Source organism: Mauremys reevesii, linkage group 1, assembly GCF_016161935.1.
Source record: "Mauremys reevesii isolate NIE-2019 linkage group 1, ASM1616193v1, whole genome shotgun sequence".
NCBI lineage: Eukaryota > Metazoa > Chordata > Testudines > Geoemydidae > Mauremys > Mauremys reevesii.
In genome coordinates, this window is record NC_052623.1 from 261,235,169 (window position 1) to 261,259,909 (window position 24,741).

General features: G+C 39.6%; 1 protein-coding gene across 1 annotated transcript in view; it reads right to left on the minus strand.

Annotated features, from left to right (window-relative positions):
- Positions 1 to 24,449, minus strand: part of LOC120373513 — a 195,600-nt gene extending 171,151 nt beyond the window's left edge. Inside the window, exons 1-2 of the mRNA XM_039492069.1 lie at positions 24,379 to 24,449; positions 757 to 825 (exon numbers count right to left, since the gene is read on the minus strand). Coding sequence (XP_039348003.1) covers positions 757 to 825; positions 24,379 to 24,435 — 126 coding nt within the window. The 5' untranslated portion in view covers positions 24,436 to 24,449. The remainder of the gene's footprint in view (positions 1 to 756; positions 826 to 24,378) is intronic.
- Between the last annotated feature and the right edge of the window lie 292 nt (positions 24,450 to 24,741).

Sequence of the window (24,741 nt, forward strand, 5' to 3'; positions counted from 1 at the left end):
GGGGGGCTCTGCATTTTAATTTAATTTTAAATGAAGCTTCTTAAACATTTTAAAAACTTTATTTACTTTACATACAACAACAGTTTAGTTATATATTATAGACTTATAGAAAGAGACCTAAAAATGTTAAAATGTATTACTGGCACGCAAAACCTTAAATTAGAGTGAATAAATGAAGACTCGGCACACCACTTCTGAAAGGTTGCCAACCCCTGAGTTAGCTAGTATGGGTAAGGGGGAGAAGTTAAGATTATGTTTCCTGTTAAATATTTTCTTGTTGCAGTTTGATGGGTCCAGCTAGTCTAGTAACAAGACATTATTATAATGAATCCCTGCAATATCTAGGCTGAGTTCTGTCTGTCTACAACATCACCTGGTAACGGACACTTCTCTTTCCAGTTGCTGACACTTATTTACTTGGATGGTGTTAATGCTGTTGAGTTATCTACCTAGGTATTTTTGACATGTCCATTGCTGTGGTTTCTGGGTTATATCTTTGACTGTGTCTCACTGATTCCAGAATTAATACACACATCATTTTGTTCAATGCAATGAGAGGAAATAGCTCAAGCAGAGGATATTTTCTGAGTCAGATACTGAGCCATTGTCGGTGGGCCTGTGCGAGCCCCCTTCCATACAGAGCACGTAAAGACAAAGCATCGCTGCAGGAGTGGAGAATTAGTGTGGGTGGAACAGCCATGCACAGGATACAAAACAACAATTAATGCAATACTGTGGTACCGAGATAGTACTTACAGCAGGATGGTAAATGCCTCTGTCCCACAAAGTTGCCCCACTCACAAAGGTTGTGTAGTAAGGGACCATCTGTAAGTATAAAAATAAGTAGTTCTATTTACTATAATCTAGTTTCTCAGGTTAAAACACACCATTTCTAAGATCAATGTCTAAAAATATCAATACCATGGTAGGTCTAAAGTGACTTTCACAACATTGCTCTAAATAGCAGATCAGACTGAAAAATATATAATTTAACTGTTGAGTTAATTATTTGCCTTTTATGGGGTTGTTTTACTGCAGCTGGATGGTGTCTCCTCTTCATTTTTCTCCAGCCCATTTTCTTTAGGAAGTTTCTGGACTGTGTAGTTGTGACTCACTAGCAAACAGCTTCTGGAAATGCTTAACTGGTATCTTATTACAAATTAAACCATTTGGCTAGACATGACCCTCTTGCCTAGGGCCTCTCTTCTCTGAGCAGGATGTGAAGACAGACATATTTTCCCCAGCATGTCCTGGGTGACATTCTTAACATGACCAAAGCAATAGGAAATAAATAATATTCAGTATCTGAGTCCTTGTCCCAATATCATTCTTATGCTTTGTTAAAGTAGCATTCTAATACTAACTGGAGAAATTTCCCTCTCCATTCTTGGCTCTGGGATCCAGCCTCTGTGCTTCTACAACCAGATAAAACTTTCAGCATGAAAGATATTATAACAATCTGCCTTGTGCCCCAGTTCAGCAGTCAATCCCTATTCAGCACAGCATTAAGTATGTGCTTAACTTCAGGCACATGCTTAAGTGCTTTGAGATTCCATCCTACAAAGTGCTAACCATTCTGGCTCCAATCCAGCAAACCATTAATATTAAGCACATCAGCAGTGTCATTGAAGTCATTCTGGCTATTCACATGCTTAAAATTAAGCACTGACTTAAGTGTTTTGCTGGAGATCAAAGGCTAGTTGAATAGGGATGGACTTAAACACATACCTAAGTGTTTTGCTGAACTGGGGCATGTGATCTTGATTACTACCAACTGTACTGGCCAGCATTAACTAGAAACCCTTATGCCCTCTGTAAAGAATAAAGGTAGCTGAATATTTTTCACTAAGTATTAAACAAATTTTGCTATTTTGCACTTGAATAACTTCTAACAGTATTTCTGTCAGTACTATTTCATCTCACAACTTATTTGATAAGAACATTATAATCAGGAAATTAAATTTTTCAACATTTTTTTAAAATAGTCTACCCATTCTAGCAAACAATGGCAGTCAAAGCAGTAACTCACAATATTCCTTTCCCAAACAGTTTACCATTTGTAATTAGGGTAAACCTGTACCTTTAAATTTTAATTAGCAATGATGAATAATTACTGAGTAGCCTCCAGGACCATTCTGTATGTAGTCCCACAGGGACCATGTTTACCACCTTTATTATTCAAATGATCTCCTGCATGGAGAACTTGAGGATGCTCCAAAGGCCTTAGGGCCAACGAAGCCTCAGATTTGAGGACTTGAAAACTTTCAACATCCATGTCGCAAACTCTGCATCAGGAAGATGCAGCTAGCAACATGCTACACTGGAAGGCAGTGCTGCCCCAGGGAGTAAAAGAGGCAAGAGAGGTGGTTGTGAGACAGGAAAGCAAAGAGAGTGAAGGAGAAAGCACAGCAAGCCTCAAGCACTAGGAGTGCACCAGCTTCACTTTCTGGCACCATGCTTTTTTGCCTGCATTATCTGTGGTAAGGACTGTTGCTTGAGAGTTGGACTTTTCAGCCACTCGTGATGCTGTGGCACAACATATAATAACCGAACTGCTTTGGCCCCTGCAGCGTTTTCTTTTGAGGCAGACAGTTGTCACTCATTTGTTCAATGTGCATCTGAAGCCACTCAAAGATCCAATAAGGTGACACAGCAAGGTATTACAAGTAGAGCTGAGTGAATTATTTGATTTTGCAGTTCAGTGGCTGAAAAATGGAGGAAAACTCAGTTTGTTTCAAATTGAGACTGCAATTTTATTTATCTTGCTGAAACAAAATAAAAATATCATCTTGTTACATTTGGAGGGGAGGTTACCCTTTTAAAAAAAACTAGCTAAATTTCTAAACAAAACACTGTTTCAAAATGAAATCAAAACATTTCCTTTCAAAAATGCAAAAAGAACTATTTTGACTTTTTCAACTTTTTTCACTTTTTTATTCAGCCCAAAACTATTTGCTAAATTCAGCCCAAATTTGGGGATAGTTTTGGTTGCCCTGAAACGTCATTTTTCAGCAAATTTAGAATTTGACCAAAAAATTTCATCCAACTCTAATCACAAGTGTGCTGATGAAACACATGATTGTCAATATAGCCATTTATGGATGTGCTCTTTCCTGAACCTAGGAAAAACAGCAGTTTCAGCTCAAGCTCCAGTAGGATTTCTAGGCTTTGATGTGACCATGGAAGAAGCCCACAGTGAACTAAGACAAGCCAGTTATTTACAAAAGAGAAAATATGAAATATACTTATAGCCTAGCTATAATTTTCCAAATTGCCAGGCCATTTTATCTGAAAGAAGCTCACATCTACTTCAAAAGGCAGAAGATACTATGCAAGGTCGCTTACTTTTAAAGAACCTGTGTAAGCTGTGGGGGCAGTCTCCATCAAGGAAAAATGAGTAATTTGAACACATAATAAGAGCTACGTTTTCAAAGTGCACACATAACTAAGCCTTCCAAATTTGCAGGTAAAACCATATGCATGTACAAATACAAATGTTGTGTGACCAAGGGAAACATTTTCAAAAGCATTTAAGTGACACGGAAGCCTAAGTCAGATTTTCAGAAGTGAATAAGACCCATGTCTCCACTAGCACTTACGTCGGTAAAACTCTGAAAAAACCCCACCCCTGAGGGACATACGTTTTGATGGCATAGGCTACCACTGCTCGTTGGTCTAGTTTTATGATGTCGACGGGAGAGCTTTCTCCCATCAGAATAACGCAGCTACACCAGCGCTCTTACAGCGGCACATCTGTATCAGTACAGCTGTGCCACTATAAGCTTGTATGTGTAGACATGGCCTTAAACACATAGAAACCCATGTCCCATTGACTTTCGCACCTTTAGCTTCCCAAGTCAATTAGTTGCTTTTAAAATGTTACCTCAAGCCTTGATTTTTGAATGTCAGTGAGGGAGGCCATTTGAACATCTGGCATGAAATATGATTTATATCTAAAAAAAAGTGCCAGATATCTTTAACTGATCAATGTACACACACACACACACACACACACACACACACACACACACACAAAATCATAGAAGTGTAGGATGGGAAGGGATCTTGAGAGGTCATCTAGTCCAGTCCCCTGCACTCAGGGCAGGACTACATAATAACTAGACCATGCCTGATAGGTGTTAGTCCAACCTGTTCTTTAAAACCTTCAAAGACGGAGAGTCCACAACCTCCCTAGCAACGTTCCCTCTATTTTTTTACATCCATGTGCAGAATTAATTTTGTTGTGTGCACCAATATGGAGGTGATGTGTGGTCGGGTGGGGCTGAGGGGTTCGGAGTGTGGGAGGGGGCTCAGGCCTGGGGCAGAGGGTTGGGTGTGGGGGGCCTGGGGGTGAGGGGTCTGGAGTGGGGCGGGGGATGAGGGGTTTGGTGTGTGAGAGGGGGCTCAGGGCTGGGGCAGAGGGTTGGGGTGGAGGGGGTGAGAGCTCTGGCTGGGGGTGTGGGCTCTGGAGTGGGCCTGGAGATGAGGGGTTTGGGGTGCAGGCTGCCCCATGGCTGTGGCGGGGAGAGAGGACTCCTCCCATCCCTCTCTCACCGCAGCAGACCGGAGCCAGGGGAGAGCGTCTCTCCCCGCTGGGGCAGCTCTGGGGCCAGGGCCAGGGGAGAGGTGCCTCTCCCTGCCTGTGCAGCCCTTGATAGCCTGCTGCATGGCCGCTCAGCTTAGAGCGAACTTAGCTCCCTAGGTAATTTGGCCCCATGCTTAACTTACTCTGACAGTTAGGAAGTTTTTCCTAAGGTCCAGCCTAAATCTCCTTTGTTGCAATTTAAGCCCATTACTTCTTGTCCTAGTCTCAGAGATTAAGGAGAACAATTTTTCACCCTCTTTCTTGTAACAGCCTTTTATGTACTTAAAAACTGTTATGTCCCCCCTCAGTCTTCTCTTCTCCAAACTAAACAGACCCAATTTTTTCAATCTTTCCTCAGAGTTCATTTTCTAGACCTCAGAGCCGGCACTAGGGATAAACAAACTAAGCAATTGCTTAGGGCCCCAAGCAGTTCAACGGGGCCTCTTATTCATTATTAGAATGTGTTGCGGGGGAATATTCCTGCTTAGGGCCCCCAGTGGGCTAGCAACAGCACTGCTAGACCTTTAATCATTTTTGTTGCTCTTCTTTGGACTTTCTCCATTTTGTCCACATCCTTCTGGAAATGTGGCACCCAGAACTGGACACAATATTCCAGTTGAGGTCTAATCAGCGTAGAGTAGAGCAGAAGAATTACTTCTCATGTCTTGCTTACAATACTCCTGCTAATACATCCCAAAATGATGTTTGCTTTTTTTTTGCAACTGTGTTACACCGTTGACTCATATTTAGCCTGTGATCCACTATGACCCCAGATCCCTTTCCGCAGTACTCCTTCCTAGGCAGCCATTTCCCATTTTGTATGTGTGCAACTGATTGTTCCTTCCTAAGTGGAGTACTTTGCATTTGTCCTTATTGAATTTCATCCTATTTACTTCAGACCATTTCTCCAGTTTGTTCAGATGATTTTGAATTTTAATCCTATCCTTCAATCCCTCCTCGCTTGGTATCATCCACAAACTTTATAAATGTACTCTCTAGGCCATTATCTAAATCATTGATGAAGATACTGAACAGAACAGAACCCAGGACCAATCCCTGTGAGACCCCACTCGATATGCCCTTCCAGCTTGACTGAGAACCACTGGTAATTACTCTCTGGGAATGGTTTTCCAACCAGTTATGCACACACATCCCTTATAATAGCTCTATCTAGATTGTATTTCCCTTGTTTGTTTATGAAAATGTCATGCAAGACAGTATCAAAAGCCTTACTAAAGTCAAGATATAACCACGTCTACTGCTTCCCCCCCATCCACAAGGCTTGTTACCCTGTCAAAGAAAGCTGTCAGGTTGGTTTGACATGATTTGTTCTTGACAAATTCATGCTGACTGTTACTTATCACCTTATTATCTTCTAGGTGTTTGCAAATTGATTGTTTGATTATTTGCTCCATTAGCTTTCCAGGTACTGACGTTAAACTGACTGGTCTGTAATTCCTCAGGTTGTTCTTATTCCTCTTTTTATAGATTGGCACTATATTTGCCCTTTTCCAGTCCTCTGGAATCTCTCCCCTCTTCCATGAGTTTTCAAAGATAATTGCTAATGGCTCAGATATCTCCTGTCAGCTCCTTCAATATTTTAACATGTATTTCATCACGCCTTGCTGACTTGAAGACATCTAACTTGTGTCAATAATTTTCTTCTTTCCCAGCCTCAGATCCTACCTCATTTTCACTGGCTTTCACTATGTTAGACGTCCAATCACCAGGGCTGGCTCCAGGCACCAGCTCAGCAAGCAGGTGCTTGGGGCGTCCCAGGGGATGGGGCGGCACGTCGGGCTCTTCAGCGGCGGGTCCCTCGGTCCCTCTTGGAGTGAAAGACCTGTCACTGAATTGCCGCCGAAGAAGAAAGCAGCGCGGTGGAGCTGCCGCCGATCACAATCGCAGCTTTTTTTTTTTTTTCCTCCACCGCTTGGGGCGGCAAAAACCCTGGAGTCGGCCCTGCCAATCACTACCAACCTTCTTGGTGAAAACCTTAACAAAGAAGTCATTAAGCATCTCTGCCATTTCCACATTTTCTGTTTTTGCTTCCCCCCACCCCACCATTGAGTAACGGGCCTACCCAGCCCTTGGTCTTCCTCTTGCTTCTAATGTATTTGTAGAATGTTTTCTTGTTACCCTTTATATTTCTAGCTAGTTTGATCTCATTTTGTGCCTTGATCTTTCTAATTTTGTCCCTACATACTTGTGTTATTTCTTTAGATTCATCCTTTGCAATTTGATCGAGTTTCCACTTTTTGTAGGAGTGTGTGTGTGCAGGGCCAGTGCTACCATTAAGGCGAACTAGGCGGTTGCCTAGGGCGCCAAGATTAGGGGGCGCCAAAAAGCGGTGCCCCCAATTTTTTTTTACAGTGGTTCCTCTCCGAGCACACGGTCGCTGCTCCACTTCTCCCACCTCCCAGGCTTCCGGCGTCAATCAGCTGTTTGGCGCCGCAAGCCTGGGAGGAGAATTAGAGTGGAGGCGGCGTGCTCGAGGAGGATGCGGAGCAGAGGTGAGCTGGGGTGGGGAGGTGCTACATGGCTCCCCTTTTATCTTTATCCAGAGACTTTCAACAAGTCTGTCTCCTATTTCCACCTCCACCTCAGTCCAAGTATGTACAACTTTGATATACAAGGCTTACACATGCACATGTATGTATGATGCATGCTTGGAAAGTAGTCATGTAAATTATGCCTACCAAGCTCCTGTAAGTCAAACTACAAAATTTGAAAAACAGTACATAATATTACACACATAAGAATTACTTAATCCATCAGGAAAATGCAGCCACCTTTGCAGTGGAATGCAGCAACCATGAAAATATCACTAACATAACCTCACTATAGTGTTAGAGACAGGAAGTTAAGATGCATTATCCTATGGCAGAAGCAAGGGAATTTGGGTAGGCAGAATGTAATTTGATCAGGATCTCAAGGCAAATTCTTTTACCTATTATTGTGATAAGTATATTGGGGTCTTTACATGATAAAAAATGGTCAAGACCTCAGTTTTATGTCTAGTCCCAGACTGGTCCTTCCCACAGAACACAATTTTGAAAGCCTCATGCCTTTCCCATGCTTTCAAAACAGAACTGCATTTCTTGTGTCTCAAATGACATCAGACTAGGCTTCCTGCTGGGAAGTGCCAGCTTTCAATGCTATGTACACCACAGCATCAGGGGATATGCAGATATTAAAACAGTGACATTTTTTCCCCAAAGTTGCTTTGTAAATTCATAGGGGCAGATGCTCAGCTGATGTAAATTGTCACAGCTTCGTTGACAGAGCTGTGACAATTTACACCAGCTGAAGATCTACATCATGGTGTGTATATTCGCACGCATATACTCATTTATTTATAAACTATATATAGAAATAGAAAATATTATTGGTATGTACATATTAGGTAATGTACAGCTAATCACTTCATTTACCTTTAGTGTCTCCTGCTCCTTGTCCCTCAGCAGTTACAGTGACAGTATATATAGTTTTTAATGTTTATGTTGCCATACTTCCACAAAGGGAACTGTTGTCCTACATATCTGAAACTCCCATATGTACCAACAGGATCGGCAGAAGCCTATCAAAGAAAATAATCTTCTCTTCTCCAAATTTCTAATGATTGTTCAGAAGCAACATGTAGTGCTTTCTGTTGCTCGTACCAAAATAAAGTAGCTTTAAATGTATGAAACCAAGTATGAGTAGCCACCGTATATGTTAAACATAAACTAATAACAAATTGGCTGCCACAAATTAATATGTATCCAACGTTTATTAATATGTATCCAATGCTCCTTTTAAAGTCAAAGCACCTGCCGTGCAGCAGAGAAGCAGTTATAGGGTTTTCACAAAGGTTTGATCTCAAAATGTTTTAGTCAGACTAAGAGACAGGTAAGATTTCTTTATAAATAAAAGAGTATTGTAATTAACACGAAAAAACACACTTGAAAGTACCAAGTAGCTCAGATATTCATTGGTAGCCATTAACCTGATTCTCTAATGAATATGACATTAGGAATTCATTAACAATCATTTGTGTTTATGTGGAACAGTGGCTGTATAATGAAGGTTGATAAATGAATGCAAATGAAACAAGGGAGTTTGGGACAATTAACTTGTTTGGCAGTAATTATATACTGAAAGCGAAATCAAGTACATTTGGAAAGGTAGAGCCACAAACTAAATGTACATAGATATAAAGGAACAGAAAAGCTTTATGTCTTTTAAAATACCTTATAAGAAAGAGACAGCCTAAGTATGATATTAATGGCAAACAGAGTCCATTTCTAGCAGAAAGAAATAGGACTGCAGCCTGCATGTTAATAAAGAACAAGGTTAACAAAAAGCAAAACAACTTAGCTAATAAAAACCCCCTCACAGTTAACAATAAAGTGCAAACAGGTGGTGTACTACAGGGTTAATGTTTTTGTTTCTTTAAGAAAGACCAACAAGTGCTCACATACTTGAATGTACACTAATAAATGAAACCACCTTGCAAACTGGATGCAAGAGATGAGTGAATGTTGAAGCTTCTTTTACCATTACCAGGGTGCATTCCCTCTAATGAGTTGGGAACATGATCTCTCCAATAGGTTTTTGATCACTTTATTTCTGCTCACTGTGGCCCCAATCCTGCCAACAGATGCAGTAATATATGAAATCTCACCTCTGGACAGAGAGCTATTAACTGCACTGGAACTCTGCATAGATTCAGGTGTCTGCCCCAGTGTATTTGTTTGCAGGATCAGGAAAGGATCTATATTTATGTTAATGATCAGAGGTGAGTGAATAATTAATAGCAAAGAAGATGAAACTTTTGCTTGAGTGGCAACAAACCTGCTTGGGGACACGTATCTGAAAGGAATCTATTTATTCCTTAGTGCCCATGTCATGCCCCATCACACATGATGATGCAGTGTCATTTCACCACATGGCATCACCGCACTTAACCATATATAGACACTGAAGTCAGTGACCTCCCTCCTATTTTAATCCACTTTGACCATTAGTTCCAGTGCCTATGGGCTGGGTAACATGGTTCTTCCGCTGCCCTAAGTGGGGAAGGATTGCCAGCTGAGCCAGTCTTTCTGCAACCACTGGTATTGTAGAGCTTACAAGTATGACAGAGAAATGCTTGCCAGCAAGGTCCATTCCTGCAACCTTAGAGCCTCTTCACCCACAGCAGCATCCAGAAACAGATGCTGGTTGCCCCTCAATCACAAGTTCACTCCCTATGTAAGACCTCTGACCCATCTACCTTGTGCCAATGCCAGTGATCTGGCTGGTTCAAATCCTCACCCAGGCATTGCAGGGGTGGGAAAGAACCCTACCCCTGGTGCCTTGGACATAGGGATATACCAAAGTGCAGTATGTAGGTGGTTTAAATTTTCTCTGCCTTAAACACACACACACTTCAAATCAGGAGACCTTTCAATAAGGTTTACTATTTCAAAAACATCCAATAAACAAGATGGGCAGAATTTAGCTCCTTCGAAACTAATCTCATTCTTCAGTCTGAATCAAAAATGTTTTGTTTCTGAGAATCAATAACAGCCTATGTCAGGAGTCTAATATTGTGCCAGTGATTCCTTTTCTAAATATTTAGATTTAGAAAAAGTCAAGCATAAGCAAACTCGAGGCCTGAAAGAGATAATCTATATCCAGGTATTTAAAATTAATCAACAATCCAAATAAATACAGTGTACCATAACAAGGAATTTAATATTTTCTCTTGTCTACAAAATAAATTAGCATAGCATAGGAAAACTAAATAAATCATGTCTATTTTCAATTGTACAATAAATAAAGTTTTGTATTGGATGGTTAACATCAAAGTTACTGCTAGTCACAAATCCTATGCATATCCAAAATCATGTACTACAGTTCCATTTAGACTATATCAAATTACCTCCAAAAAAAGTATGATTAGCCTAACTTGAGATTTATAAAAATCTGTCTTAAATTGTTTGAGTGTAGTTCTAGTCCATAGTTTTGATACTTCTACATTATGAGAGAACCCTGTGGAATGTTAGGGAGGAACCAGTACATCTAAAGGAAATCACAAATACTGAACTAACATATGCTAACTTTTCTTCTGGGAACAAAAGGAGCATCTTTGTTTTCCCCTCACCAGCAAACACCAAGCAATCAAAGAAAAACCTTTTCAGCAACAAACGTTAGCAGGGAAATTCAGTTGTATTTAATTAAGTTCTTCGGAAAGAAACTGCACGCTGTGGCACTGAAGAGGTTATCAGAGGTCAGATGCCTGCACTGACTTTGTGACCTCCAAAAGGCAAAATAAAAGGTAGTGGCATCCCTGCTGGTAAGATGGGCTTCCACGTTTGTTTCTCTCCCTTTCTGCTTTAATCTAATAGCGATCAGCACAATATGGCTGCTTTTCTTTTAACAATAGGATGGGCAGAAGTTAGATTTACAACACCACAAGGGGTAAGATAGGAAACAAGTGCAGTTCGCTATGACTCTTGATCTACAATAGGAGTGTCACTTTGATACACATAAATAACACGCAAATCTACTTAAGATTCATTGTTGTCAAAACTAGACAGATGTGCACTTCTTAAAATTTTCTATTACCTTCTGGAACTTCTCACATATGCAACTTATGTTAGATAAAATAGTTCTCTCTAAAATTAAAGATAATCACATTTATAAATTAGGGCTGTGCAAAGAATGTTTTGTCAGTATTTCTTTGATCATTTATAGCGGAGCTGTTATGACAATATTTGCATGTGCATATCAAAAATATATTAAAAAACAGTCAGTACAGTAAATAGAACTGAAAGGTATTCTAAAAGAACCCTGGCAATATCATTCTCAGTATCCCCTTACTCAGAGAAAACTCACATTGTAGGCAGTGGGGCTACACAAGTACGGTGACCAGATAGCAAGTGTGAAAAATTGGAACAGTTGTTTTTTTCCAGGGGAGGGGGATAGTTGTCTGTATAAGACAAAACCTGTAATGGTCACCCTATACACAAATGAGTAAGGGGAGCAGGATTTAGCCCAAAGTATCTAATGAAAAAGTTGTATAATTGCACAGATTAATAAGGCTGCATGATTTCTGAACAGCTATTCTTATACTGATGCCCTAATAATGAACACATTAATACTATTGAGACAAAAATTCAGTCTCCCTTTTTAGTAACCTGAAGTTAAAACTGATCTGGTTATCCTCTAAGCTTCCTTTAAGTGTTTTATATTAAGACAACTTTAGACATGCATGTTATCTTTGTGAGGAAACAACTCTTCCTTTCCTTAATTAAGCTATTTGCATAATAGCTACCATGAGTTTTTAAAACTATTTCTCCCTACTTCATTTGTCAGCTATTGTGCTTCATCCCCTTGACTATTTCCCTATTTCATCCCCTCAGTGGGAGATGCCTTCCACTGGACTTCTCAGTCTTGGAAAACTTGCCAGCATAACCCTTCAGATGGTGGAAGTATAGAGTTCCTCCTGTATAGGATAACACTCTCCACCACTGACGCAGTTAATAATTGGGAAATCCTGGTCCCACTGACTTCAGTGGGGCCAGGGTATCACCTATTATCTCTCTCAGGCCCAAACTCATACTCCATAAAGTCCAAATCCTGCCTGCCCACCTTCACAGGTGGGGAAGACCCTAAATGCAATGGAACCACTGCAGTTCCATAATGGAGGTGAGACAGGAGGGGGATTAGAGCAACCTGTGAAGGGGTAGCAGCACCAGAGAGGGGGAATTTAAGGGCATGGTAAGGGAACAATTGGTAGATCTCTAGAGTGGGTGCAGGGAAGCTCTACCTACTATTACAGTCCATGAGTTGTAATAAAGACGTTGGAGCAGCTGTGCCAAGTCACTAGCCTGGAGGAGAGCAGTTTACTTGGGTTTGGGAGGGAGCTAGGGTGGAGGAATGAAGGCTGTGTTTTGTTTTCAGTCTTTATTATGGCAAAGCTCCTATTAAAATCAGTGTGAGTTTTGTTTGCATCACACCCCTCAAATGACATATCAGACTATCTAGTTTAAAATATATATATATATATATATATATTATTAAATGTAGGAAACATCCGTATTTTTTTTAAATAACTACCGTATTTGATCTCAGTCCATCACAGTATTAAATCCCACAGACCAGCAATAGTTAGATTATTTACAGCAGGGCACACATCTTTTCTAAAGCATCTACTTAGCAATGCCGTGTCGACACTTTTGCCTGTCAGCTTTATCCATCGGAAAATGGAGCTGCTCCTCCAAAACGCAGTGACACTATAATAGTTGACACAAAGCCTTTGAAAATGCCAATCTCAACAACTGCATCACTTCTAGTAACTACAGCTATACAGTACAATAGCATAAACTTGAAAGTGTCTGAAAATAAATTAGAAACCAGATCTTGAGATGAAAGGTATCAAAGGATAACAAGGGGGGAAAAACTACTGTTATTTTTCTTCAACCCCAAACAAGCCTATTCTTCCCTGTGCTTTAAATTTTCTCTTTTGCTGAAACTAGTTGCAGTCATGATGCTTTAGTCAATACACAAAGCAATTACTTTCTAAAGTAAAACAACCTTAGATCAACTAAAGATAAGGGCAATCATACAGTGTGTCTTGGTGATAGCTAAATGCCAAGCTTCTGGTTTCACTTCCAGCCAAATCCAAGTGATATGAAGGAGCACAATATTTATTTTCCCTGGTAACGCACTGGGATACCAGAGTGTACACTTTAGCTAACTACAGTCTGCTGTTTGTGTTCATCTTGTTCCACATAATTCAGTAAAATACACAGACAAGTGTCACATCTGGATTTGTTACCTAGGCAGCAAATAAACTTAGTCTGAAACCTCACAGCAAAACATACAGTTTTAAATGTTAACTAGTGTGGAGGGCTACTCATTTATTAAACTCTGCAAGAATAAAAACAAATTCCAGGTTTCCAACTTTGTCTCAATTAAAAGTTAGATTATTTGGCGGGGGAGGGTATCTTAAATTTCAAGGCTCTTACTTTTTGTGTAGGGTTTAATATTGAATTGAGCAGCAGTGTCTCAACAATGCAGCAATTCTGTACATTTGGACAAACTCAGAGTCCTGTTTAGAAAAAGCAAACAACTAAATTCATCTTCATAACAGCATAACTAAATTAATAACAAAAATGCAAAGGGGTACCTCTAAGTATTCTTTGTTGTTTTTGTTTTTACAAATATTACAGCTTCAAAAAATTAAGCATGAGAACAACCACAGTTCACTTAAGTCAGAAAAAAATACTTAACAAAAAGTCCAATCAGTGCTTTTACATTTCACTAAAATTCAAGATAAAGGCTATCAAAAGCAGCTTTCATGTGTGTTCATAGTTAGCATTTGATTTGTTTCAACACTATTTTTAAGAACCTTACAAAGTTTTGGCCTTTGTCTTGAATCCATTAAGAGCCTTATGAAACAGTAACTTAATGAAATATTGGACCTCACACTCACCTTACACATAGCAGAGTTTTTTAACATAAATGTCTTGAAAACATTTTCCTGGGAAGATAGGCAGGACTGCCATGATGGACGGCTGGTCAATGTAAGATTTTTCCTGCTCTCATGAAAATAAAATGTCCTTTGCCTTCTGTTGCATGTGAAGTCATTTACACCTTTTGTGGCAGAGTGACTGGTCTGGTTTGTTTGAGAAAGAAGAACAGGTGTCTTTGCCTTCACTTCAAAGTGCTTCATATTTGCATTTTATCCTTCTCCACTTTGGTTCAAGACAAAAGTTCAAAATCTGAAGAGAAGAGGGACAGTGCAATGGGGCGGGGGGTGGGGGGGGGTGCTAGCTTGAAAATGATCCACACACAGTGCCTATGGTAGCCAAGAGAGTTTTCTCAGGTATTTTCACAAGGGTATGAGCTCATCCTGTAAATGATAAACTAAAGGAGGAATGTAAACTCTTGAGGCCTGAAAAAATCTAGGAGTGTAGTCAAATGCATCCAAGCTAGTTACCTTAAGGCTAAGCAACATGAAAAAAAAACAAACCTAAATTAAGTATCACAATTTTTAGAAAAAGAGATCAAAATTGTTCAGTGTAAGAAAAAATCAAGTTTTACTACTGCTCATGGTTAAGAAAAAAAGATAAAACACTTAAAGACAGAAAATGTAATGGCCTTGATCAGAAGTGACAGTGAAATGTATAGTTCTTGTGACTTTAAGGTCTTGCCACTATTTTTGCTGATTTCTACAGAATCCAAGCTTTCATTTAAAACCAAATCAAATTTCAAGCTTTTTTATAGGGAAGATAATCAGACTGGTAACCAGAATACATATTTTTTTTAACAATACAACTCAAGTTATCTCAAATCACTATAGTAAGTGGTGGATTTGACTGTGTAAGCAAATGTAGCAGCAGCAATTATGTACTTGACCAACAGGGTACTCAAAGCCTTTGGCCAAGATCCTGTGAAGCTTATGCTTGCCGTTAACGAGACCAGTCCCATTGACTTCAATGTGACTGCTCAACATGCCTAAAGTTAAGCACATGCATAAGCCTTTGTAGGACTGGTGCCTTGGACATTACAGACCATTTTACTGAAAGAGAGAATATTGCTGAGCATACCAGCTTAATTCCCTAACCCTAACAAACAAACAAGCAGATCCACGGGATGATTTAGTCCTACTTGATCAGCGACCTTGAGCAGAAGGATCCTTTGTTTAACACCTTAGCCATAGGTCAGCATCGTTAAGAGCACAGCAATCCTCAGCATCAACATTATAAAACTGATTTGGACAGATTATCCCCTCCTCTGTGAAAAGCCATGGGAAGGAACTTTTAACTTGAAAATCCCCATGAGGAATCCCTCACTGAGATTAACCCAAATTATGGATATCCACACCCTGCCCCGCAATCCTCCAAAGTCTCCTCTGTGCCTGAAGGATCATTTGGGACCCACAGAAGGCAAGGGTTATCCACACAGACACGCTGCACCCTCTGCTGTGGTTCTAGACATTGCTGTTGCTCTCTCTCTAACACACACACACTCCACTGAATGCAGTGGCTCCCAAGGAAAGAGATGTGTAGAGACATTCATGAAAGAGATAGTACTCTATCAACTATGCCAATACAGTCCCAAGCTGTATCTTCCACAGGCCTGGAGAAGGAATGCTATGCTCTCCCTGACCACGCTCTCACCTCACCCACTCCTCCCCGGCCTACCTTAACTCCAGCCTCCTCTGCCCCCCATACAGACCTTCAATCAAATGAACACGTCTCTACAGAGTGTGTAGAGGCGGGGGAGAGACAAGAAGGAAGGACAGGTACCATGAAGCCCCCTAAGCTCAAAATCTACATGGAGGGCAAGAGGAGAAACAATCTGTGTTTTGGGGAGGGGGGTGTTTTGAGGGACAGTGGTCTTGATATCGCCCATTGAGGAGGGCTCTGTAAAGCAAAAGATGCTATCGCTTACAGGGAGTATATGAGCCCCCGTGTTTTGCTTTAATAGTTTCTCAGAGGGATGGAGTGCTATTCTAGGTTCCTGTTCAATCTTGCAGCCATGTGAGTGTTGGAGCACTGCAAATTATATTCTACTCTGTAACAAATATTGTTTGGGTGTCTGCTAGGAGTTTTGTGGTTAAGGTAATAGCTGAAGACTCCCAAGAGATGTGTTCAATTCCTGCCTCTGCCACCTGTGACTTTATACAAATTATTTAATCTCACTGTGCCTCAGCTCCCAATCTGTAAAATAGGGATAATAAACCTCCTTTTTCCCCCATCCTTTTTCAGTTGTGTGTATTTATATTATAAACTCTTTGGGGCAGGAAATACCTCCTGCCTTGGGTATGCACGAGGCCCTAGCAAAATGATTTTGAAAGTGAGTATTCAGTTGTGGGTATTATGCACTATTGCTTTTGGTGTCAATTAGTTTTCTGCTTTGCGCTGTATGGGCCTTTTGGAATTAACTCCAGCTATTTTTAGTCTTTATGAATCATCATTTAGAATAAGAAATAGCAACCCTAGAATTTATAATTATTTTCTGCTAAAACCACCTCTGCAACAAAAAGCTTGATTTGAATGAAAAACTATAGCTTTGTGTACTGGAAAATATGATCGCTTTGTATGCTAATTTAACAACAAACCACTCAAACCCTTTCACCAGAGGAATTCTTTTACATGAATAATATTGAATACAAATAATAATTTAAAAAATAAAACCAAAACAGTCTTTCTTCCTGCAATTGAACTAGAGCTGTCATAAAAGAAGAAAGAGTAAAAATAGCTAGAGTTAATTCTAAAAGGCCTAAACAGAGCACAGCAGAAAACTAATCCAAACAAAACAATATATCACAGAGAACCCACAATTGAATACTCAATTCCATAATCATTTTAATAGCAGTTATTTATTACACGCACTAGAGGTGGGGTTTTCAGAAGTGCTCTCCCATTAGAGCAGGATTAGACCAACACTGGGCACTTTTGAAAATCCCATCCTAAAGACCCAAAGTCTGATCCAAAACCCATTAAAATCAAACAAAAGACATCAGGTTGCCTTCACTGGGTATGTGGTGGGGCCCTGATCCTTCAAATCCTGTCATGTGAGTAGTCCTTACTCCCCCTGATTTCAGTAGAACTGCTTGTAAATAAGTAAGGGTTGCTTATATGAGAGCTGCAGGATCAGGCCTCAGACCTCCACCTTGATTAGCCAGCCTAGAAAACGATGTTTAGTAAAAGATCCGTTTAGCATGTAAATTGAAGAACCAAACCTGAGAAAGAGTTGGGGGATCGGGGGGATCATCCTCTCCCATAGAGAAGCAGAGGAAAAGCTCTTCAAATGGAAAGGGTTAGAAGGGAAGGCATCTCTCTTCTCCCCACCTCTTATCCCCATTACCAGCCACTTCTGCGAAGTCTTCCCACAGCTTTTATTCTCCTATATGCCTAAAAGTGAAGAGGATGATCTGGGCCTTTGGTTTTGCTCTTCATTCCAGGCTGGCAAAGTTCATTCAAATCCCCTTAAACTCACTGAACCTGTTTCCGTACAGAAAAGGTAGAGCTTTAAAAGCAAATGAAAGAAATCTCTGAAATGCTAATTAAATGGAGCATTTTCAGTCATTTCAAGAAATAATCTAATCTTTAACAAAATCTGCAAAGAGCTTGTTTTAATGAACCATATTTGGTATATGATAAGCAGTTACAGTTCAACTAAAACAATATCACACCGCCGTGTTTTCCTGAGCTGAGAAAATAAAAACACCATCAGAGGGGGGAAAGGACACCATTTTTTAAGAACACACAATCCGTTTCATTACCATCTCTGTAGATCACACTGCAGTAAACTATATTTAGTCATTTGTGCACAACTGGTTTATTTTGGAGCAACACATCAATTTTTTTATGCACTTTGAAGCAAGAAAATACTTAGCTTGTATCTGTCAGAAGAAGTCTCATGGAATGAGAATTAAAAATATATAGATAAAAAAACAAACACTGAAGTATTTAATATGATGCCAGCAACTGAGTGCTTGGGTGATTAAAAGACTAGGCAGAGCACTAGACTCTATCTGGAAACATAGAAAAGACACTATGTTCCAATATTCCTAGCTGAACTAAATTACAGATCTGGGAACATAAAAAACACCTTCAAAAGAAAAATAAAACAATGCTACTAAAATAGGCCTGATTATGTGGGTCACTAAGTACTGTGTATTTCCCCTGTAGCATTTCATAGTAGTTACTGTTGCCAAGGGAAGCTTGATCCTCTCATTATGTATGTTTGTCTTTCACATCAGAGCTAGCCTCTTTCTTTCTATGCCCCAGAACTGTAACTGAAATAAAAATAAGGAATGAACCCCCATTATTACACAAATACCTACAAAGCAGAGGGAGTGACCCTTGCAGGTCAGAGGGTCAGCCCCCTAATCATTGATGCACTTGCTCCAGCAGACCCCTGCCTTTTGTAGAAGGGTCAAAGCCAAGACCTCTGCTGAGTGTCCCCAGTGAAGAATTAACAAGTGTGACAATTTGTGGTCCCTCCCCCTAAGGCCCCTAGTCCTGTCTGTTTGAATGCTGTAAATAGAGACATCTGGATGGAGCCCTTTCACTGCAGTAATTGAAAATGAACATGGATCAAGTTCTGGCCTGTTGTATTCATAAATCTTGAGGCTTAATTACATTAAAGGGAAATCTAGGGCCTAGCTCTATGGAAACAGCAGATTCTATCAGGCTCTCAGATCTTGAATCTTTAAGATAAGTGTTTTTGCTCTATGTTAGCACAGTCAGATAAGAAATTTTTGATCAAATGTTACAGCATTAGAACACCAATAAGACTTTTAAAGATTTTTGTTGTCATTCTATTTGCATATGCATTTCAGTTAAGTTTTCATTAGCTGACAGTTGAAAGAGTTATATATTTAAGGAATTAAATGATCACATTTTTGTGATTAATTATGAGGGGGCACATAGATTTCCAAAATGTATTTTTTAGAAGGAGAGAAGAAAAATATGCAGATAATTAAATATAATGATTTATAAGAAAAAGATTTCAGAGTAGCAGCCGTGTTAGTCTGTATCCGCAAAAAAAAAACAGGAGTACTTGTGGCACCTTAAAGACTAACAAATTTATTTAAGCATGAGCTTTCGTGAGCTACAGCTCAAGTGAGTAGCTGTAGCTCACGAAAAGCTCATGCTTAAATAAATTTGTTAGTCTTTAAGGTGCCACAAGTACTCCTGTTTTTTTTGAAGAAAAAGATTGTTTGGCCTACACACCCCTTGTTCCTATTAAAAAAAAGCAAAAAGAGAAAACAACCAACCAGGGTTTATAATCCCAATTTAATAATATGCACAGTAGGGCTGGTCAAAAAAATTCTTTTTTTTTTTTAAATCAGGTTTTCACCTATATAAAAGTGTTCCCAGAAAGTGTCTGCTTTTTTAAAAAAATAAAATCACCTTTTTGTTGAAGGAACCAAACACCCAAAGACTGATTTTCTAAAACTTTTCAGCTTTCAGCAGTTTTTGGCTGAAAATATTCACTGAAAATTTTGAGTTTTCAGGGTTCTGGTTTGGGTTTTTTTGGACAAAGACAAAATTTTCGGCAGAATTTTTTTTTTCAGGACAGTTACATCACATACATTTTCATTGTGGATTTTGCAGCTACATGTTTAATTCACACAGTAAAAAAATCTTTGCTAAAAAGAGCACTGTGATGGCAAGAAAAATTCAGAAGAGCTAAGAAATTTAACTTGAAAAAAATTGATTTATTAGGCTTCTGACCTTCCAACCCCCTGCTAACTGTATTTGCATGACCAGGGTCTGTGGCCCCAACCCTGAATATGAGAGCATATGGGCAGACTGCTGTGCTCATGCATAAGCTCTATTGGGTTTCTGTATGGGCAGAGCAGTCTGCTCTCATGCTGTTAATTACAGGATCAGAACCTTAGTGAACACATACTAAGATTATAGCTACATTAGGAGTGCTTTATTGGTATAGGAATGCTGGTATGCTATACTAGCAAGGAATTCCTAAGGTGAACACAGTTTATTTCAGCAAAGCTGTGTTTTGTATGTGTATAGTAAAACCACTCCCCACCAATGAAAGAAACTATACTGTGAAAAGCACAGCTTTGCCAATATAACTGTGTTTATGCAAGGGACTTCTGCCAACACAGCTCTGTGGGCCAGCCAGGGGTCACACTTCTTCACACCCCGACCCACACAGCTATATTGGCAGAAGTCTATAGCGTAGATCTGGCCTATAGTATGTAATAGATCTAGGCCTTTAAAAGAGAAATTCTGAACTAATTACTTCCTAAATTGTGTCTTCTTTTTATTTCCAAACATTTTTAAGTTAAAGGAACATTAATATACATCCAAAAAATTCTCTCTTTTTCCTCCCTTTTTAACAATTATAAACAACAGACAAGATCTTGATATTTTGAAAACTTAATTTATTTCCAAACAGTGGCTTTACTTCCATCTGAACTGTATGTCATAGAAACAATTTAGTCATTCACTGGAGGAAAGGGTTACAGATATACCACTAACTGTGCACATTTCTCACCATTCCATGCAGCTACCTAAACAATCAACAACAGAGAAATCACTTATCTTGCCTTCTCACTTAGAGGCATGCTGCAATAAATGCAGTCACTGAAACCTCTCTAAAGAAAAAATGAGGGAAAACCCCACCATATTATCCCTGTCCAAGTCTGAATCCTATTATATGAGTTGGTAGAACCTGCTGTGGCAGAAAAACTTCTATATTGTTTGCCTGTGCTCTGCAGGAGAAGTGGAGTTACTTTTACCCATTTCTGGTGTTGACTTTGGCTGTCTTATTGGTAAAAGGGGACAGCAATCAGGCCCTAATTATGTATTTGAAACTCCAAACCAATGGCATTGCAGATTTTTGAAAGCGGATGAAATCACAAAGCAGCTGTACTACATCCAGAATGAAAGAGATGAATGGGAAGGGGGGCTATAGCTGCTGAATTACACTCTTCACATATGAGTTCATAGAGAAGTTTTTCACCAAAGGAGAAGAGGGGTAAAAATTATACCTAATATATTTTAAAATGAAAACAGACTTCTGCTCAGCAATACAATATTTATCTAAAATGTTTACCTGTGATTGCACTCCTGAGACATTCTGCTCTGAGTTCTAGGTAAATGTGTAATTTAAGTGCAGTCTACTTTATATCAGTCCATTTATCATACACAGAGGAAATACATTAAAAGGGCACTTTAAATTATGGGTCAGATTCTGCAACCTTTACTCACGTTGAGTAGCACTTTACACCAGTGGGCAAACTCTGGGCATAAAGTACTCCTCCATATCAGCAAGAATGGCAGAATGCAATACTTTTTAAAAATTAATATTGATATTAATAATCACCTGAGACTCAAAACAAATTTATTTTCAAATCCGAACTGTAAGAATGCTCTAGAGTCCAGACTAATCCCTGTTCTATATTTGCACCTTCCTTTTCCTGACATATGTCATTTCACTCCCAACCATATCACCTGATTCCCCTGCAAGCTGATTTTGCCCACATCCCTCCCCCTTACTGTATACTTTTCTCTGGTATCTTCCAGGATCTGCCTCGGCCCTCACACTCAATTAGCAGGTCAGAATTAAGGTCATACACTACAGTGTGATTTTCAGATCTTTTTGATATGTGCACTCAGGGTGATGTTATTCTAGAACTGAAAGTTAATGTGTTAGATTCCAGTCCTGGAAACACACAAATGCTTAACTTCAAACAAATGAATCACGCTTTTGGCTTCAGTAGAACTACTCACATACTTAAAGTTAAGCACGTGTCCATTTGCAGAATGAGGGCCTCACAGAAGTACATTAACATGAGCTAGAGCTTGGGGATAGATATTGTGCTAGATGTGAAGATACCTTTCACTTTTCAAAATCCCACCCTTTAATAATATTTGTGTGTGATTTTTATAGTGTATATTGAATAGTTGATTTGATTAAGTCATAATGTAAATATAGAAGAGTCTGTGTTTATGATAAGGTAATAAATGTTGAGTATGTCATCAACTTTGCATTCTCTTTTTCGCTTGGCATATAGTATATGACAATATTGCATTACTAATATTAAGATTAATTATCATGGTAGCCCCAGCACTGTGACTAGCTTGGTGTTGGTAGACAAGTGTACCTGCAGAGTCCCATTAAAGTAAATGGGCCTGTATAAAGGTGCAAGAGCCACTCACATGAGCTAGGTGCAAAACCCGAATCTACATTATTAAACGTAGGATTTAAAAGTTGGCAGTGTGGTTGTGCTGTGCACTGCCCTGCGATGACTGTATTGATGTTGATAGTATTACTGAATTAAAGTGTGTTTGTGTTAAAGAAGGTTGGCTAATGCTTGGTGATTAAAAGAATATATTTTGGCAGGAATGTTCACAGAACAAAGTTTGATAATTTCAAAGGAGCCTAGGGAAGTTAAACACACAAATTCTATGGGAGTTAGGAGCCTAACTTCCTTAGGCACCTCTGAAATTACCAAACTTTGTTATATTTTTATATATATCATATGCCATACACTTGATAAAATGTATATGAGAACATATCCTTCAGAAGTATGGATGTAAATATTTTGTGAAGTCAGTTATGGTTAGGTTAAGTTTATATTTTCCCGTAAAAAAGGCAAATAGGCAGTGATAGAGCTTTATTTCCATTAGACATATGTTTTTCTTCCTCAGTCATCAGTTTATGATGCTGGTGGGTATGACTTTAGATGTATCCCCTAAACCAAAAGGCAATGGGATCCCCTGTGTCTAGCAGTGAGTTTCAGCTGGCCTGACCAGCTCAGCATACCTCAACACACTACTGTTATAATCTGTATCTAAAAGGTGTTATGTAACATGTCACTGGAAAATAGCTCACTAATATTTGTGCATGATGTATGTAGGGTCTACTCACAAGGGATTAGGCAGATAAAATTATAACTAAAATGTGTTTAAACCAGTTATGTCAGGAGACGTTGATTTAAACAGGTTTTTCTCCAGAGTAAGACCAGAGGCCAACACCTCAAACCAGGTGTGGCCAAATTCAGCCAGCTATTGATTTGTATGGGAGATTGCATGAAGAGATCATTTGCATTGTAAAAAATCTCCAGCAGTGAACAGCATGGAATCTGCACCAGACAGCATGGTGTCCACACTCAGCAGGGAAAAGGAACTTTATCTGGGGATGCTTTTCTGAAGAATATGTTTCAAAGGACTATAATGAGAGGTGGAACAAACCCCTAAATTCCTTCATCTGAGAAGGCAAGGAAAACTAGCACCTTGGACTGTGTGCGGAGACTGACTAAAAGCTAACCAGCCATGGCTGGAAAAGAAAGATGGGTAAAGAAACTACCTGGAAAAGAAGCCCATAGATTGTTAAGTTAGGTTTTTGTCATTAGAAAGTGTATTTTTACTTCTGTTTGTTTGTAATCCTTTCTATCTTTATCCCTTATACTATAATTCACGAAAACCTCTCCTTTTAATTAAATAAACTTGATTTACTTATCTAAACCAATCCAGTGCTTTGATTGAATTGAAGTGATAACTGCAGTCAAGATAACAAGCTGTTGTTTCTGTCTCTTTAAAGGAACAGCAACCTTAATATCTTCTGTGACTGTATAGTGACAGGGACAGTGCACTGCAGAGAGACATCACTGAGGAGCTCAGGGGCTGGGATTCACTGATTGTTACCTCCAATCAAGGTCTGGGCTGGGAGAGCCCTGAGAGTTTGCTGGCAAGACAGACAAGCTGGTGTAGCAGGGAGCTGTCACACAGCTTAGCTGCAGCAAAGCTCCCACTTGCTGAGGCTGAGAGGGGTAGCACAGTGGGTCACATTAACTGTACCTTAGGTGAAGAGTAGCAGTTTCATCATGAACAGATGCTAATAGGATCCTGATGGTTGATCAGCAGCATTGCCAAACTTTATCCAGCTGAAAGCCTCCCTCAAGAACTAGTCCCACTTTCCTCAGCCCAAAGTCTTGTATAAAGGAATGTATTTCAGATAGAGCTATCTCAATTACTGGTGCAGAGTCCTGCTGCTGCATCAGCTAACTCACCTGAGAGGGTCTTTACGCAGCTGGTCAAGACAAAATCATTTAAACCCTAATCCTACAACCATTTACATACCTTTAACTTTAAGCATACAAATAGCTCCACTGAAGTCATCAGGACTACCCACATTCTAAGCATGTGTTATTTTTTGCACAATCAGGACTAAATTGTAACTTTACAATCTGCCCTGAATAAGGGGGGGGGGGCATATAGGTGGACTGCCCCAGGTGCAGCAGACCAGAGAATGAATTGTGACTCACTCACCATATCTCTCTTGCCTTCCCACTGCTGGGGGGAGAGGAAGTGCATTATTTCACCCATTTCATGGAGTAGTTTACATCTCCACTGAACTCCCAGCCAACTACTCTGGCCAGAGAATGATAAGGACAGAGGTGGAGCTAGAGCTCCTCCCATTTCTCTCTGCCCACTTGTTTGCAGGACAAAGTGCAATAGGAGTCTCCTCTGCTCTACCCCAGAGAGCTGGTTTCACAATCTGAGCAAAGAGGGTTTCCTCCCTTGCACAGCTAAGCAAAGGCTATGCCAATCTCAATCTGTAATTTTAAAGTGTGATGCAACTTTCAAACAACTGTAAAGCAAAGAGTTAATCAAGTGTTTGAGCCTCAAAAT